Source organism: Chanodichthys erythropterus, chromosome 11, assembly GCF_024489055.1.
Source record: "Chanodichthys erythropterus isolate Z2021 chromosome 11, ASM2448905v1, whole genome shotgun sequence".
Lineage (NCBI taxonomy): Eukaryota > Metazoa > Chordata > Actinopteri > Cypriniformes > Xenocyprididae > Chanodichthys > Chanodichthys erythropterus.
The window spans coordinates 13,621,354-13,638,176 of record NC_090231.1 but is presented as its reverse complement, the minus strand read 5'-3'; the positions used below and the strand labels follow the sequence as shown (position 1 = coordinate 13,638,176).

At 39.7% G+C, this 16,823-nt stretch overlaps 2 protein-coding genes across 2 annotated transcripts; both read right to left on the bottom strand.

Annotated features, from left to right (window-relative positions):
- Positions 1–1,898: 1,898 nt before the first annotated feature.
- Positions 1,899–7,084, bottom strand: LOC137030537 (uncharacterized). Its single transcript, XM_067400916.1, has 4 exons — positions 6,457–7,084; positions 6,199–6,368; positions 3,416–3,562; positions 1,899–3,186 (listed from the first exon to the last, which is right to left on the bottom strand). The coding sequence occupies exons 1-4, from the start codon at positions 6,990–6,992 to the stop codon at positions 3,164–3,166; spliced, it is 876 nt and encodes a 291-aa protein (XP_067257017.1). The 5' UTR covers positions 6,993–7,084; the 3' UTR covers positions 1,899–3,163.
- Positions 7,085–7,433: 349 nt separating this feature from the next.
- On the bottom strand, positions 7,434–9,468 carry LOC137030538 (uncharacterized). The gene is made up of 4 exons (XM_067400917.1): positions 9,461–9,468; positions 8,465–8,634; positions 8,246–8,378; positions 7,434–8,165 (listed from the first exon to the last, which is right to left on the bottom strand). Exons 2-4 carry the CDS (start codon positions 8,625–8,627, stop codon positions 7,793–7,795), a joined length of 669 nt encoding a protein of 222 aa, XP_067257018.1. The 5' UTR covers positions 8,628–8,634; positions 9,461–9,468; the 3' UTR covers positions 7,434–7,792.
- Positions 9,469–16,823: the final 7,355 nt, after the last annotated feature.

Genomic DNA, 16,823 nt, shown 5'->3' with positions numbered 1-16,823 from the left:
ACCGTTTGCAACATCTCTGTTCTTCGATTGGTAGTCTACAGTTAAATTCTGCGTAGTAATTTTTAATCTACAGTCGGAGTCTATGGTGACTAAACTCCCAGCCAATCAGAAAGCCTAATAAACAAAATTAGCATGTGCGGGTCTCTGGTCTTTGATTGGCAGTCTACGGTTGAAAGGTACAGTGGTGCTCAGAATTATTGGCACCCTTGGTAAATATGATCAAAGATGACTGTAAAAATAAATCTGCATTGTTTATCCTTTTGATCTTTAATTCATAAAATGAGCAAAAATCCAACCTTTCATTGAAGGAAAATAATTGAAAGTGGGGGGAAAGTCACATTATGAAATAAATGTTTTTCTCCAAAACATGTTGGCCACAATTCCCCCTAGAATTTTTTTATGAGTAAAATATCTCTGAAGTATATTCCCATTCTTTTTTTTTTTTTTTTTTTTTTTTTTTTTTTTTTTAGCACACCAGGGTGATCATAAACATGAAATTGTCCAGCCATGACTTCCTGTTCCACAGGAGTATAAACATGAGGAAACACAAAGGCCAAATTCCCAATCACGATGAGTAAAACCAAAGAATATAGTTCTGATGTGCAGCAAAAGATTGAAGAAAATAAGAAAATAGCTAAAGCATTGAAAATCCCCATTTCCACAATCAGGGCAATAATTAAGAAGTTCCAATCAACTAAAGATGTTACAAATCTGCCTGGAAGAGGACGTGTGTCTAAACAGTCCTAATGCATGGTGAGGAGGAAAGTTTGAGTGGCCAAAGACTCTCCAAGGATCACAGTTGGAGAATTGCAGAGATGAGTTAAGTCTAGAGTCTCAGAAAGTGTGAAAAAACAAAAACAAAAAAAAAAACAATAGAAAACAGCACCTACATCCCCACAAGTTGTTCGTGAGGTATTCAAGAAAAATCCTCTGCTCAACCAGAAACAATCTCCAGTATGTTCAGTTGTCAGACAAGACTGGAACTTCAAACGGGACTGGCTTCTATGGTCAGATCAAACTAAAAAAAGAGCTTTTTGGCAGCAAACCCACCAGATGGATACACCACACATGGATAAAAAGTGCCCCTTGCCCACGGTTAAATATACTGCTGGATCATTAATGTTGTGGGCCTATTTTTCTGCTGGAAGTCCTGGACATCTTGTTCAGATATATGGTATCATGGATTCTACCAAATATCAACAGATAAAAAAATCAAAACCTGACCAATTGTGCTAGAAATCCAATAATGGGCCGTGGTTGGATCTTCCATCAGGACAATGATCCAAAACAAATATCAAAACCAACACAAAAATGTGTCACTGAGAACAAAATGAAGCTTCTGCCCTGGCCATCCCAGTTCCCTGACCTGAACCATAAAGAAAATGAGTGGAGTGAACTGAAGAGAAGAAAGCACCAACATGGAGCTGGGAATCTGAAGGATCTGGAGAGATTCTGCATGAAGCAATGGTCTCTGATCTCTTGTCAGGTATTATAGAAGACTACTCAGAGCTGTTATCTTGGTAAAAGGAGGTTGCAAAAAGTATTGAATAAAAGGGTGCCAATAATTGTGGCCAACGTGTTTTGGATATAAACATTTATTTCATAATGTGACTTTCCCCCTACTTTCAATTCTTTGTCTTCAATGAAAGGTTAGATTTTTGCTAATTTTATGAATTAAAGATCAAAAGGGTAAACAATGCAGATTTATTTTTACAGTCATCTTTGATCATATTTACCAAGGGTGCCAATAATTCTGAGCACCACTGTATGTTATTATTGGCAGTCTACAGACAGTGATGGTAGATTCTCGGCCAATAAGAAGGCCTAATTGTCTACAGTCACTGTAGATATTGCATGATCTTTGATTCAACTTCATGTCATTCTTGTTGTAGGCAAAGACTGCAGCAGAGAGGGCAGACTTGAACAGGGCTTGCTTTGGGTGGTGATCCGTCCGCACGGCCGCATCAAATTGATGGATCCAGTGAAAGACTTCGAGCCGTACTAGCATACCCCTGTCTGTCCACTCACTGAAGAGCTGTTCCACAGAAGACACGCCATAGACATGACAGCAGCCACGGTCTACATACATGAGTTCAGGAGGTGCCTCACCATCTCTTCTGTACCTCTCCATGAGGCCTTCAGTGATTCCTCACTGGTCAGGACTGATATGAGGATCTAACCCAGCTCATTGGCTACATTGGTGCACCATTCTGCAGTGCCTTTTCCATCTCCAAAAAGTTAATTGCAGATCTGATAATGAATACAAAACAAAGAAATTCAAACATTTATGTTTATTTTTTCCACAGTGACCCTCTGGTCTGGTAGAGTCACTTATCGCTAGCTTTCCCTCCTCCAAGGCAATCTCAACGAGGACTTTACTCAGCTCTTCTATGTGTTGGTACCCAGGTAGATGATTCGGACCACACATATCCTCCTCGCAGGGATCAAATTCGGAATCATATTGGGCAGAAAAGATCCTCTCACTGTGATGTACCGTGGAAGGCGCACACCATTACGGGTCACATATTTTTGTGATGGTGTACATGTTCCTTCCCGGTGGATTCTGGATGCATTCAATGTCCTTCTGTTGGTTCTCACAGATGTGGTCGATGGCCGCAGCGTCCTTGAACAGATGCAGCTGGTTTTCATCCATTCCAGCTGCTCCCTTCAGGATGTCAGTGGCACTCTGAACACGCGTGAAGGTTTCCTGGGTGCCGACTGTGATCCTCCTGACATAATGGCTCAGATCATTCTTGCTGACATGTGATTCAATGATTTGGATATCCGTCAGGTTAGCATAGCTGGTTGGGTGACCTGCACGTATTGCCTGCACCAGGAGAGCAATGTCGTCCTTGTTGTAGGCAAAGACCACATCAGAGAGGGCAGACTAAAACAGCATATTTTGGTGATCCGTCCGCACGGCTGCATTGAAACGATGGATCCAACGGAAGATGATGATCCGCACCAACATAACCCTGTCAGTCCACTTACCGAAGAGCTGCTCCACTGAAGACACGCCTCTCCAGCTCTTCGTTACCTCTCCATGAGGCCTTCAGCCATCGGACGCAGTTTTTCCAGGGATTCCTCACGGGTTAGGACCGATGTGAGGATCTGCCCCAGTTCATTTGCCACGTAGGTGCACCACTCTGCTGTGCCTCTTCCGTCACCGGAAAGTTTCTTGCAGATCTGATAATACAAAACAAAGAGATTCAAACATTTATATCCTCACAAAAAAAAAAAAAAAAAAACCTGATATGTTGACTTATTGTTATTGTAAATTTTAGTTTAGTCAGGTGTTATTTCTATTTTCATAAGTTATTACTATTTATTAATGAGTACAGAAATTGTGTTCTGCTGTGGACAATAATCCCTGCTAAATTCCCTGCTAAATTTTGCAGACTGGTGGACATTTTACCTTCTTGGTGGCTGAACGTGGACGTGATCTGCATCCTGTAGTCCTCAATGTTTTCAGCCTCTGCAAGAAGAAAAGCTTTCCTCAGCAGCTTTGGTGATGGCAGCTCTCTCCTTGGTGGTGGAAGCTTAAATCGTTGGGGCAAATTTCCTGAAAGCAGAAAAAAATATACGGATGCAGACAGACTTCAATATTGATGGTAAAAAATAAATAAATTTAAAAAAAAATGAGAAAAGAAAATGTGTGCACATCTATAGAAACTTTAGGCAGGTGCTCAATCAGATTAACCCATAAGAACCCGTGGTGACGTGGGTGTCACAAACACTGGTGATTATCTGGAAAGGTTTTTTTAAAGCATTATCCCTTACTTTCAACCCAGGAAGTCCCTAAGTGACATTTAAGGAACATCCAGGTTCAGTCATGTGACAATCTGTGCATTTTTGTTGCCATGGTAACATTTCCAAAATGGTGGCCTGCCTGGTGTGCACATGTTGCAGTTTCAGCAATTTTAAAAAACGCTTGTTTTTGTTACTAAAGGTATGTTTCAACCCATGCAACAATTCTAATGTTTTAATAACATATCCTAGATTACACTTGACCTGATTTTAAAACAGGTCTTGTACAAATTGATATAAAACAAGTTATGAAAATGTTGTGGTGACATATGTGTCACATCGGGCTGGTAACCTTAAAACAGTAGGTGGAATTTTGATGTGACGTATGTGTCACATTAAGAAAAATGGTAATGAGCTGCTCAAATAATTTAGCTGATTCAATCATTTTAGTGTTATATATATTCTGCTGCTCAATTAAAAGCATATTTTAACATATGTAAACAAAATAAATGTAAAATTAATACCATTGTTAATGAAATGACAGTTTTATTGCACAATATACACATTTTTGCAATGTTATTGCACTACATGCATATTCAACATGTTTACCTCCAGCGTGAGGTAGTTATTTATTTTTATTCAGTTTGCACATTTTCGAGTTGTGAAAAAATATTCTAAAAATGTATTTCTGGTTAAACCGTATACCTGAAAAGGTAAAATTTTGCAGTGTTATTGCACTACATGCATGTTCAACATGTTGACCTCCAGTGCGAGGTAGTTATTTATTTTTATTCTGTTTGCACATTTTCGAGTTGTGAAAAAATATTCTAAATCTTTATTTCTGGTTAAACCGTATACCTGAAAAGGTAGAATTTTGATAAGTTACAAAAAAGTTGTTGTAAAATTGAATGGTCACAGTTGTGGTTTTGAAATATGTGGCAAAGCAAATAAAATGCAAAAACTGTATTACTTCTGAAATTTTTTTTTTATTTATCTTCCCAGAAAAGTTATAATTTTGAAAATGTTGTGGAAAAGAAAATAAATAGAAAAAAAATGTTATTTAGAAAGAAAACTGACAAAATGTTATTTTTTTCAAATGAGAAATAAAAGCCCAATGTGACAAATATGTAACATTAAAAATTTATCATAAACGCCCAATGTCACATATATGTAACATTACAGATCTTTGACAAGGAGTGGTTGTATTTAAAAAACAACTGCAGAAACGTGTTTTAAGTGGTCCATTTAGTCTGTTTTATATGCCCCATAATTTTCCTATAAGGGGAAATTGGTCCGGGTTCTTATGGGTTAAAAAATAAACAAAAATCCGCACACTGCCACTGTAGCACCCAATGATCAATTTATTAAAATAGACAATGTTCAGGTAATCATCAATTAGTTTACTAATGAGGTCAAGTGTGATTGATCATAATTATATAAATGGTGTCTTTCTGTGCTTGTTGCTTTGCCTAAAGCCTCAGGTACACTTCACTTTCCGCGCCCGGATGCGTCACTCACGCAGTCGCTTCTTTCAAAGTATACTAAACAGCGGATGACTGAGTTCAACACATGTGCAGTACAATTTTTTTTTTTTTCGGAACTATTACCAGACATCATGTCATCAACTGGACATTCACTGGGCAGGATCAGAGAAGAAAAATAGTGCATCCACCATTGCAGCATAGTTCAGAAGATAAACCAAGAGAACAGGAATCAAAAACGATGGAGAAGGCATGCTTTTGAGTTTACTTATCTTGTTTTTGAATTGCTCTGTCTTCACACACTCTTCTATGACAGCTGCACATTGTGCTCAGTACTGTGTATTGCCACCTAGTGGACTCTTCTGTAATGCTTGCGCATGCACTGTTGCACGCGCACCATCTGTGCAGTCTCGAAATTTGGGCTGCACGTGGACTGGGTGTGCGGCCAGCCGCGAGCCCTCCACATGACAAATTACGTAATGCGGATGGTGCACGAACACGGACGGCTGAAGTATACGTGGGGCTTAATGAAGACCTTTTTGGTCAAAGTGTTTAATTAGTTTAATAAATTGATCTTTGGGATTTGGGCAGTGTGCCGAATTTTGTTTTATTTATTTATTTTTATTTTTTTAATATCAGAGTGGATGGGGGATATTTTTTTGTTCCTATTATGGTAAGGGCTCCTGCTGTGTTTCTGTCTGATGGAAATCTGCACTCATATATATGTTAGTATTTGCCTAAACACTTTACTAGACCAGAGATTTTTAAACCTGTCCTGGAGGACCCACAGCCTTACTCATTTTGTATGTTACCCTTATTTGACACACCCACTTCAGGTCTTGCAGTCTCTACTAATGAGCTCAAGCTTGAATCAGGTGTGTTAGATCAGGGAGACACAAAATGTGCAGGGCTGGGGGTCCTCCAGGACCGGGTTGAAAACCACTGAACTAAACAATTAACTCTTACTTACTTGTGATCTTGCCAGGTTGTCTGTACTGGCAGAGGAGGGTGGTGTACAAGTCCTTTCGGAGCAGGTACTCCTCACAGTGGCTCTCAAGGACCTGTCTCCACACATTGGTCATGGTGTTGCCCTCGGTGCGATCCCTCATCAGGCGGATGACCTGTTTGTCCACACCACGCCTAAAGTTAAAGCACATACATCTTAGGTATTTTTTCCTAGTGCAATCATTTAGAAATTAAATTACTGTGAAATTATGCAAAAACTCACCGTAATGTTAAGATGGTGGGGAACACTGCTCTGTGAGCTGGACTGAGCTGCTCTATAATGCATGCCTCCAATGAAAGGAAACTGCCAATGGCACGCTCCTCTGATTCTTTTGCAGCCTTTCTGCAAAATGCATTACAGGCCAGGACCACAGTCAGCATGGAGTACCAGCCGGACATATGGCAGATCTGTCTGACCGTGTGGGAGTAACCACAGCGGTACAGAGATGCGGTCTGATTGGACCGGGCAGGGCAGTCAGGCCTTAGACAGCGCGGACTGTAATGCCACACTCTGACTGGTCTCCAGAAGAAAACAGGGCTGTAGTAAAAGGTGTCTGCTGAGGGGACTTTCCATTCCACCACTCCAGGAAATTCTGGAGGATGAAACCACATCCTGTCATCCTTCAGAAATTTCCTCCACCGTGTGTTTCCATGTTTGTCTTTAGAAGACGTTGCCCTCTGGAAAAGTCCCTTCTCCTCATCCTCCTTTAGCCACCCGATATCTGCTGTGGGGAGCCCGTTAGGAGCAGACTCCCACATTTTGTGCCATCCTTCGAAAGTCACCTGGTAATATAACAAAGACAAAAAATTATGTAACAGCCAACTGAGTACTTAGACCTAAACATGTTTCTTATCTAACAACCACTGAGACTTAAACAGTTACCTCAGGATGTGCAGCGTCTGCTGCTGAGGTTGCAGTGCCCAGGCATGACTGAAGTGCTGCACCGGTCACATCAGCACAAGTCACGTCAGATGTCCTCTGATGTTCGACATCAGGAGCTGATGCAGGAACCTTAAAATGATAAGTTTATTAGTAAAAATAATTAATTTACCTAAGCATACTTTTGTGTGGCCTCCCTATTTACACTGCCCCACCAGGAACCGGGGGGATGTAATAGGTAATTGTAATGTATAAACTATGGACTTACAGCTGATGGTGGTGTAGTAGAGTCTTCTGACTTCTGTGGAGTAGCTGGATGGCCCCTTTTTTACTTTTTTTTTTTTTTTTTGCTGATAAATGAGAACACAGGTATGCAAAAGTCAATGTCAAAAAAGCAAGACAACACTTTCATCCTGAACTGAATTTTGGCCATCATCAGCACACAGGGTCTTTATGTTGTCTTGTTACAGATTATGCATTAATACAATTTCAGGTTATGTTAACATTAATAATTCAAGACATTACTAAACTGATATACCTTGTCTTTCAAAGGAGGCAAGAGCTCCTGAGGGAGGGGCCCTGTCCTGTGGGGGGTTCTGTGAGATTCCGGTAAATGTGAAATTCTGGTTCTGGTAAATTTCAGCCTTGGATTTGTATTAACTGTTGCACATGGTTTTTACTATGGGCACTTTAAACCTACCTCTTTGTCGAGAATATAGCATTTCAGTGACTTGGTGGTAATGTCCTCCTTCATCACCAGCCACTGCCGCACAGAGCAGTATGCCTCCTGAGCCATTTTTCGCTCGTGGTCCATCTCTGCTTGTGGGTCAGCCTGAATGGCCTTGTGCAGGCTGTACCACTGCCACATCTCTAAGAAGGTGAGGGACCTGAAGCGGCCCTGCCAATAAATGGCCCTGTCCACATTTATCTCGAGGTGGCAGGAGACCTGTGGAAGCAGGTGCACATACCGCACAAGGAGGTCCTTCACCCAGTCAACTTTACTTTCTTTTTTGTTGGCGTGGTGGCTTTCTTTGATGTGGAGATCAAGGAGGCTAAAATATCACATAATATAATTAGTTTATGAAAAAACAAATTATGAAAATTTTGATTCTGTTTAGTGCAACATACTTACTAAATGTAGCCAACGTCATTCTCCACCAGCCATTGAAAACTTTGTCCATTGAATTTGCCAAATGTTATAAATAGCTGGTCAGGGTACTGCACTTCTGATGGTGTCGAGGTAACAGCTTGACATCTCTTTTTGGCTGAAGACAGAAATTGTAATGACTTTAATGACAAGAACAAAAAAGTCTATGCTGCTATCTAGTGCCAAGATATTCCTCACACTGACCTTCCTCACAAGCCGTCCTTTTATCAAGGACCGTGCTCTTTTCATAGCGGGTGTTATGAGAAGCCAGTGACTTGGCTTCCTTTGATGCCTTAAAAAGGCATTGCTGCCTATTTTGTGGCACAGTTGTGTCCACAATCTGCAAATTTGGTAACAGTGGGTCCATGTTAAACCTGTAGGAAACAGTCTGTTATAATCATCATAATAATACTATGCATAACATTTATGGACTGTAATGTTTTGATTTCTTTATATGTGTATATTTGTTGATTGAATACCAAAGTCTGGTGAAATTTGAAAATATACTTATTGAAGAAAAAAACATTGACGATACAATTATTTCCCCTACAGGTACGTTATTTTACATTTAATTTACATTTTACATTTGGTCCTGGTGATAATAATAAAATAAAAAAAAAATTAAAAAAAATTTAAGCCTAAAATTGAAAATAACTTTGATCTGGAGTAAGGGTGCATTACTGACAGGCCCCCCTAATGAAAATTAACCAGGGTTTTATTATGGTAAAAGTGTAGTAAAGCATGTTCTATTGCAGTAAAACCATGTTTTATTGCAGTAAAAGTGTAGTAAAGCATGTTCTATTGCAGTAAAAGTGTGGTAACCATGATTAATTTGCTGTTTAACTATACTAGACCACGGTTTAACTATATTATATGAACTATATTTTAATTAAAACATATTTAATTATATTTTTCATTATTATTTGTAGAAAGTACGGTCAGTACGGCTAATTTTCATAAGGCCCGTCAATGAATGCAACGGTCATGATAGTAGTGGCTGACGCTTTTCATTCATTCCCACTCCGACAATTTAGGGAATAAAATAAAAAAAATAAACGTATTTATATACTTGATAACTTTGTGTGAATATAGACCTTTTTCACAAGAATCGGAAATCACATGACGCAGGGTAAAGTTAGTTCCGTTATGCGTCTATGGCTATTAGATTGAAATGCTCTTTTCTCAAATATTGCTTCTTACCTTTTCTGTTTTCCAAGTTGCTGTTGTATAATCTACAAAGAAATTATTTAAGATGATGACGACTGGAAAATATGAGTGAGAGATGACTGAAGTGTTTATATCCAGAAATATCAGGGTGCAAGCGGTCCTGTTTTATGAATCAGGATCAGGCTTGCGTGATAAGGGAGCTGCCAGCTGATCACTTCCACAGCATGTCGCTAAAAACACTCTATGGCCTACATCCCAATGTGCATATCCACCCTAAATAGTACTGAATATTACTAATGTCACAGACTACTATTTAAGATGGATAGTGTGCACGTTGAGACGCAGGGCACTGTCTTTACAGCTCACGAAGCGCGATAATGCACAGCCGCGCCAAACAGACACGAAAAATATAACCAGTTTAACCGCCATCACTTCAAATTATTTATTAAATTTAGCTCTTAATGAGAGCTCTGTAGTCTCACCAATAATTTACCAAGAACGTTTAAACATTTTCATGACATTTAATTCGTAAAACGACTTTGATTCTTTGGTTCTGAACGAGGCTATCTATCACTGTAACCGGTAAAACTTTTACCCGGCGTGGATCATTCCGGAAGCCAAAAACCCGGAAGTGTGACGCTGAACGATAGATCGTCAAAGATGATCTTTTCTCAGTATATTTGCATACAAATATGATCTTTTGACGGGAGCGTAGTACATTTGCATATGTTCGCGTAGCCACTTTTCAGCGCACCCGATTGGCTGAAAGTCTACAGTTAACATGGACAATGTAGACTTTAGGCCAATCGGAAGCCCGAACTGTCTACAGTGTGTAGACTTTAGGCCAAATTGGAAGGCAGAAGTCTACAGCATTTCTTGCACGTTGCTGGGGCCGACTTCTGCGAATGGCAGAACTAATAATTTCGGACATTTTTTACTGAACCTAATATTACTTTAAACGTGCCTTTCTGGTCATGTTTTTCTGTGTTCAGGTTAATTATCAGTACCTTAATTAATTGACAAAACATTGTTATTAAATTACGCACATCTTCCAGTGATAAAAAGGCATGCAGCTTTGAAACAACATACTTGTTGTGTGTACCTTTTTAGTGGAGTCCATTTTTAAGACTGTGCCAAAAGTGGAGAGAATCTGGCTCCTATATTCTTGCACATTGCTGGCTTCTGACAGCAGGAAGGCGTGACGAAGGAGACTAGCTGAAGGCAGCTCTCATGGAGGAGGTGGAGCTTCAAACTGGTCTGGTGTCCAAGGGACACAATCCCACCAGGCTTCATAAGTGTCATGAGGAGTGTGGTGTACAGGTATTTGCGTTGCAGGTATTCCTCATAATGATTTTCCTGAATTTGTCGCCACACCTTTATCATGGTGTTCCCCTCAGTCTGGTCACGTAGAAGCCGCACCACGTTTTTGTCCACTCCACGCCTGTAAAGTGTGATAATCAATTCCATATAACAGTGGCTAGCACAACTAATTCAATGCGTGTTAGGTTAACACCAATGTTCAATACACTCACCTGCATGTGAGGACAGCAGGAAACGTGGCTTGGTAAGCCTCACTGAGTTGACAGAGAATGGCAGAATCCCATGCCAACCAGCGGCCCACCTCTTGTGCATGGTCAGCAGCAAAGGACCTCTGTTAGCATGCAATACCAGCTAGACACGTCACAAATGTGACAAACCTGCAATATTAAAAAAAACAGCAGTGCATTGTTTTGTTTCATCTGTAGGTGTATTTACATAATATATTATTTCATTATTGTGTTCCAGCTATAATATTAAAGGGTTAGTTCATCAGAAATATCTTAATTTGTGTTCAGAAGATGAATGAAGGTCTGTGGGTGTGGAACGACATGAGGGAGAGTAATTAATGACAGAAACCTCATTTTTGGGTGAACTAACCCTTTAACTAATCTAATTAAAAATCATGTTATACCCTGGTGTGGTAGCCAGATTTGTAGAGGTAAACATCCTTTCCTGACCCACACATTTTTTACCTCGAGGACACTTCAGTGAGAATTTCCACACTCCAACGGGCCGCCACACAAAGACGTGACTCCGAAAGAAGATATGTGGAGTTGGCACGTTCCCACTGATGTATCCTGGAGGTTCTGATGGATAAAACCAGAACCTGTCTGATTTTATTACTCGCGCCTCTTCAATACACCACCATTATCAAGGTACACCTGAACGGGGCCAAAGAGTCCTCACTCTGTGTCCTCCTTCACCCAGGAGAGGTCAGCCGGTGAAAATCCATTGGGATTTTCCCAAAGTCGAACCTAACCCTCCAGCTTCACCTGAAACATGTCAGAACACATAATTACACAACTTTACGCACATAATAATTATGTGTAAATATACAAATATGCACTACTCACTGGGGAGTCGCTCTGCAGAGGTTCCAGAGGTTCTGGTACATGACTTATGGACGAGGACGTCTTTGGTGAGGACGAAGACTTCTTTAATGATGGTATGGATGCAGACCTCTCTGCTGATTGTGTGTGTTTGGCTTTGGATGAGGAAGATGGTGTGTGTGTGTGTGTGTGTGGTTGAGGAAGATGGTGTGTGTTTGGATGAGGAAGATAGTGTGTGTTTGTGTGGATGAGGAGCTTGACATCTGTGAAACAAAGATACAAGTCATAACATTCTTTTTGTTTTTGTTTTTTTATCATGAAAAAGTAATGTGATAAAAACATTAATTTGTTGTGGTGATTCAGACAACTCACTTTACTCTTTTTGTCATAAATGTACACACTTTTCATTTGTACACTCATGATATGGGTTACAGGTGTATTTAGCCACCGGCTGACAGAGCTGTAGGCCTTCTGGATGGAATCCCTCTGTCTCACACAAATCGTCTGGCCTGGCCTTCTGGACAGAGTATTGGCTGTAGAGCTCCCACATCTCCTGAAAGGTATGATTCTCAAATCCTTTTTGCCCGTAAACACATCAGTGGATGTTGGGTTCCAGGGTGATAGCTACTTCTGGAAAGCTCTCTACATACTCTGCCAGACAGTCTTTTAGCCAGTAATTTTGTGTGCTCCCCTTTACAAGTTTTTTTAGGGAGTTCTTCTCTGTGTTTGTCAACCACACTGCAATTACATTCATCAGTTGGAAAATTAGCACTGAAACTTTTCAAAGATTAAATGATTAAAGGCTACACACTGTTAAAGACCGCATTGTTCTGTAAATATATAGAGATTATTTGTAACAATAATTAATTTTGTGCTTACTATTTCATGTAGCCCACATCATTTGACATAAGCCATTGAAATGAAGCATTCAGATATTGGCCAAATGGCAGAACCAACTTCCCCAGACACTGTAATCTTGATGGTGCTGGAATCCCTTCAGCATGAAGAGCTCTTTCATCGTGGACAAGGGCAGTGGCCTCATTCAGCAGCTGGGCAGGTGGCAGAGGAAAAGTCATCCGTCTCTCCTTGTGGGCACGGGCCTTGTTTGTCGCCTGTTGACGACCCTCTGGAGCAGTGGGGTTTTGAAGGCGAATGATTGGATTCGCCATATCAAGGTACACTGAAATAAAAACACCGCCTTGAAGGTAACTATACTGTATGCCATGATAAAAACTCAAAATATTAAGCCTCCTAAATAAACCCCACAAACATCACCATAACTATTGATGTGCAAAGATGAATTACAGGTGGTCAGCCAGTGTGCTGATCATTACATAAAATAACTTCTCAGAGTTATAAATGTATGATTCATGTAGGATTAAGCATGGTTAATGTACTTTAATTCATCTTAATTATATATAATTTTTAATTAAATTTTTTTCCCCCTTAAACTACTGAAGAATGATTTACTGAACCACGTAATAGTTGGCAATAGGTTAACATAGAATACCAGTGTAATGGCCAACATGAAAAAATACTATAGTATTTATTATAGTAATCTATAGTAAATTGTAGTGTACTGTTATAGTATTTACAACACTACAGTATGCTGTAGCATTCATTAACAAAGTATCAACTACAGTTAACTGATAAACTAATAATGTAGTATACTTAAGTTTTTACTAAAGTAAACTGTAATTTGTTTACATTACGATTGTTCTATTAGGCCTACCACAGCAAGTACTTTACTATAGTATCCTTGCTGAAAAATCCAGCTAAAACCAGCCTAAGATGGTTGGCTAGTCTTAGCTGGTTTAAGCTGGAAGTAGCTGGTCTCCCAGCCTGGGTTAGCTGGTGTTCAGCTGGTTTAAGATGGTCTCCCATCCTGGGTTAGCTGGTCCCCCAGCCTTCTAGCTAACCAAAACCCCTCTAAAACAGCTAAAACCAGCCTGACCAGCTTAGGCTGGTTTTAGCTGGATTTTTCAGCAGGGGTGGTTCAAAAACACTATAGTATTTACATAAATTACTACAGTATATTTTCATGTGGGACATTAGTACTATCACGACTCACGAGTACTGTAACGCACAATGTGATAGTATTTCGAAGGTTTCACGTTTTCATTTCATAAATGTAACGTTAACTTAGTCACCTTAAACGGCGAACGTAAGTGTACTGTACGTACCGTGACAGTGCCATCAATTTCATGATGCAGCAAACTAATAACAGGGGCACGTTCAAGCTCAAACCGGTGCGCAACGTTTTGCTACGTTTTCCGGGTTGAACGACATGTTTCCTGGAAACGGTGTGCAACGGGGTTGAGATGCGTTTTCTCTTTTGTTTGGTGGATGTATATACAAGATGTATATAAACCACGCGGTATTAAAGAGACGGCTCGCACAATGAGTATTAATGTAATATAAAAATACTATACTTATATATTTTGCTGTTGTATTGAGAAGTGACACTTTAATAAACTTTTCTATACTCCTCTGATTATATAATGGTAAATATTACAATATCAAAGCACAACAACAGTGATCAGCGATAAGCCTTTACAAACAATACAAATAATATTGATCATAACACAGTCTTAAAGGTAAGAAGTGGATTATCCTGAAATGCAAGGCAAGTCTTGTATCACAATAATTAGGAGTTTCCACAAATCCTTTCACTGGATTGGGATGTTCTCTTTTATTCTGAACGGCAAGGGCAGTGACATGGGCAGTGACTGTAACATCGAGCGTATGTTGCAGTATTAAACACCTGTTTATACCGGGTGTGTCTCATACGTTCTGAAAAGTGAAGCCACGGGCTCTTTGATCGCCCCCTGGAGGCTGGATGCAGTACAGGTCATAAACCCCGCCCTCTCAATGCAGTCGAATGAGACTTCAGTGAAAACTTAAAAATAAATTCTGCTTCAAATAAAACTTTCTGAAAGATGGTTTTGGTCATTTAAGGTAGTTGTTATCACACTGATATATATTCAATTGTTCGTTTTTGTGATGATTTAGATTTTAGCTAGCAATTTGATTCTATAAAAACGGGGCGTGTCGTCATGATTCGAAGTTGATTGACAGCTTGTCTGAGGACTGTCGGAGCTTCGAGGGGAGATTGAAGATGTATTAACTAACTGTTAATTTTCGATTTCTTTGTCATTAACACCAACAAAATGAGTTGTTCAGCAGTAAACTGTACTAACCGATCTACAGGATCTGACGGATCACTGAACTTTTTTTCTGTAACATCAAATGTGGGCGTTATAAGCTAATTAATAAATGTTATTAGTTAAGATAACACACATGTTAACCATGTCGGGAAAAAGCAGATGATCGTTATCTGGCAGTTACTTATTATTTTTATGGGTATAAAATAATAATTAGCAGGACAAAACTAATGATAGCTTACTCTAATTACAGCAATCGATCTCCTGTAACGTTATAGTTGAACTTGATTTAAAATGGCAGGACCGTTTCTGACGATTTAGAGTTGTTTCTAGTGGCATATTATATTGATTTTATCTACTGAATTTGCTGTTTCAAAAATATTATTGCTCTAGAAACAGAATAGCCTATTATTTTATAGGTAGACTTTTAAATTGTGTATAATTTTTATAGTCTATTTAAAATACATGAATGATGACGCGGTCGTCTGGGCGGAAGTTTGATATCGCGACTCCGCCTCCGGCTCAACTGACGATTCCTTCTGCGCATGCCCAGGCTCCAAACTTTTTTTTTTTTTTTTTGACGTATTGCGTAACGTGTCAGCGCCCATTCATCAGCCCATTTTGGCTTCAGTTCAATACAATGGAAGGAAGCGACGTCGCGTCGTCCATCTTTTTTTACAGTCTATGGTTTATACCGACTAAATCTGGCTCCGAAAATTCTTCAAAAAGAACACAAATAATGGCCTTCTCAGCTGCCATAGTTGCAGCCGTTGCAACTCTTGCGTCATCAGAACAGGGTGTTCAATGCACCACCGTTTCCGTTTAAAAAACGTTTTGCAACGTTTTGTCGGGGCTGAACGCAGCCCGGATGTTGACTTACCTTTTTCTCACTTTCCTGCTGCATCTAAACTCTCGACGATTGTAAGACGCTGCAATAAACAATCACGATTCTATTTTTAAGTGTCATAAATAAGATGCATACGCGCGTCACTGATAGATGTCAATCACCTTTTGGCGCTTGCAGCATCTGAGGCCTTTGCTTGGTGATCAGTCGAGGCCGGGCTTCTGATTGGTAGTCTACGATCAGAGTCTACAGTCACTGTAGACTCTCGACCAATCAGATGGCGTATAAGTCTACAGTCACCGTAGACTTTGCACGACCGTAGAAACTGCATAATTTCTGGTAGTGGAGGACTGCGTTGGGTTCGCACTCTCCCCTGATCTTCTGGTCTGATAAAAGAATTGAAATATGCTCACTTCTCTGATATGGATGTGATGACTGGATTATTCAAATAAACAAGGTAATAATGAAAACCAAATATTCAAATGTCTGGGATAAGAAAATCTAAAGTGTAGAATTGGATGCGCTTTGAAATGGTAAAAGATGATCCAAAAAAGTGCGGCGCACTTCTGCTGGCCAACGTTAACGAGCTAATTTATGTTAGCTGACTAGCGCGCTATTTAAATACTCAAACGGACACAGGCAGATCGCGTGAGACTGAATTTTTTTTTTTTTTTTTCTCTCTCGATCAGGTAGAGGAAAAGCGATTTCCAAACATTTCAGCCGGTTCTAATTAGATTTTTGGATGCTGTGAATGTTTAGCTAAAAAACTGTCACTCCAGTTTAGCTTTTATAAACAATATTTTGTCTTTGCAGTTAAAACGACAAAGTTGACAATTCTTCAGTGTTGGGGAAGCTACTCTGAAACTGTAGTTTGACAAGCTAACGTTACTCATGAATGAAAGTAGTTAAACTACAGTCAAAACTACCCTTTTGAAACTACTTTCATTTTTTTTTATGACATATTACAAATAACAGGATTACTGTTAATGAAGAATGTTTAAGTAAGATGTTTGGGGTTT